The sequence below is a fragment of the Perkinsus marinus genome (assembly GCF_000006405.1).
Source record: "Perkinsus marinus ATCC 50983 genomic scaffold scf_1104296964148, whole genome shotgun sequence".
Classification (NCBI taxonomy): domain Eukaryota; phylum Perkinsozoa; order Perkinsida; family Perkinsidae; genus Perkinsus; species Perkinsus marinus.
Window position 1 is genome coordinate 6700 of NW_003204792.1, and position 1053 is coordinate 7752.

Sequence of the window (1053 nt, forward strand, 5' to 3'; positions counted from 1 at the left end):
AAGGTGAGCATTCAGTATGATATAAGTAGAATACTGTGGCACTCACCTCACGAGGCTGTGAGTCACTATCATACTACTGAGCATCCCTTTGAACTCAGTGGATGATCACCAAGCTGTACTACGAAATAACCATACCGTGTATGTGATGACAATACCATAACTCCCGATACCACCTTGCTGAACTTCTACTACAATACCAAGGCATAAGTTAGTAAGGCGCAACCGCTGAGACATACTTGGAGACTCTCGACCAAACTATGTGCCAGTGGGAACACCAATCAGACGATACTTCTATTTTATCCTTCATCATCACCAACCTGAGCTTATCGTGAAACAATACCCGAGCCACCCCGCCAACGACGTAACTCTCCATTTCCCCACATTAACGAACACAAGTAAACCAAAAGCGTCCTAAAACTAAGAGAATTATAATAAACTACAACTTGCTTGTGTACTACTGAGCAATGCTACACAGTAAAAGAACGCTATATAGACATGGCGCGCATCCGAAACGTCAAGAAAGGCTCAACCTTGCTCTGCGATTCTCTCTGCCGTTGCTGAACCCCCAACGTTACAATGCTAACACACACGCAAGCCGAATCCTACCTGTGTCCACACCCATTTACGCATCCGGTTGAACTCTGGCACCGACATCGGGTCGCTAGGTGGTGAAAAGGACGACTCACAGGGATGAGTACGCTTCTCGAGATCCGTGTCTGAGGTCAATACACGAAATGATATATCAACGAGTATCATATAGTATTACAAGTATTGTATTATATAGTCTATAGTGTTTTTAAAAGAGCAAGAAAATCGATCGATTTTCTGTGCGTTTGTCGACTGTGTTTCGTTCAAATTCTCTCTCTACTACTTCACATACCATTCGGAAGAGCATAGTTCATATACTCTGCAGAAAAATATAAAGAAACTCCCATCACTGCATTCTGTCGTGCATTGGCCAAAACTGTTGTGCGCTGGGACTATCAACAAGGGAAAAATGCCCGTGCCGAGGATCGAACCCGCGATCGCTACAAACAAGAACTGCGGTACTTC

At 44.2% G+C, this 1053-nt stretch overlaps 1 protein-coding gene across 1 annotated transcript in view; it reads right to left on the minus strand.

The window, feature by feature from the left end:
- Nucleotides 1–1028: 1028 nt before the first annotated feature.
- The window catches only part of Pmar_PMAR007557 (translation elongation factor tu, putative), a gene marked incomplete at both ends in the record, with an annotated part of 1024 nt that continues 999 nt past the window's right edge, over nt 1029–1053 (minus strand). The window contains one exon of the mRNA XM_002770942.1: nt 1029–1053. This exon is cut by the window's right edge and continues 4 nt beyond it. Within this exon, the coding sequence (XP_002770988.1) occupies nt 1029–1053 (25 nt within the window).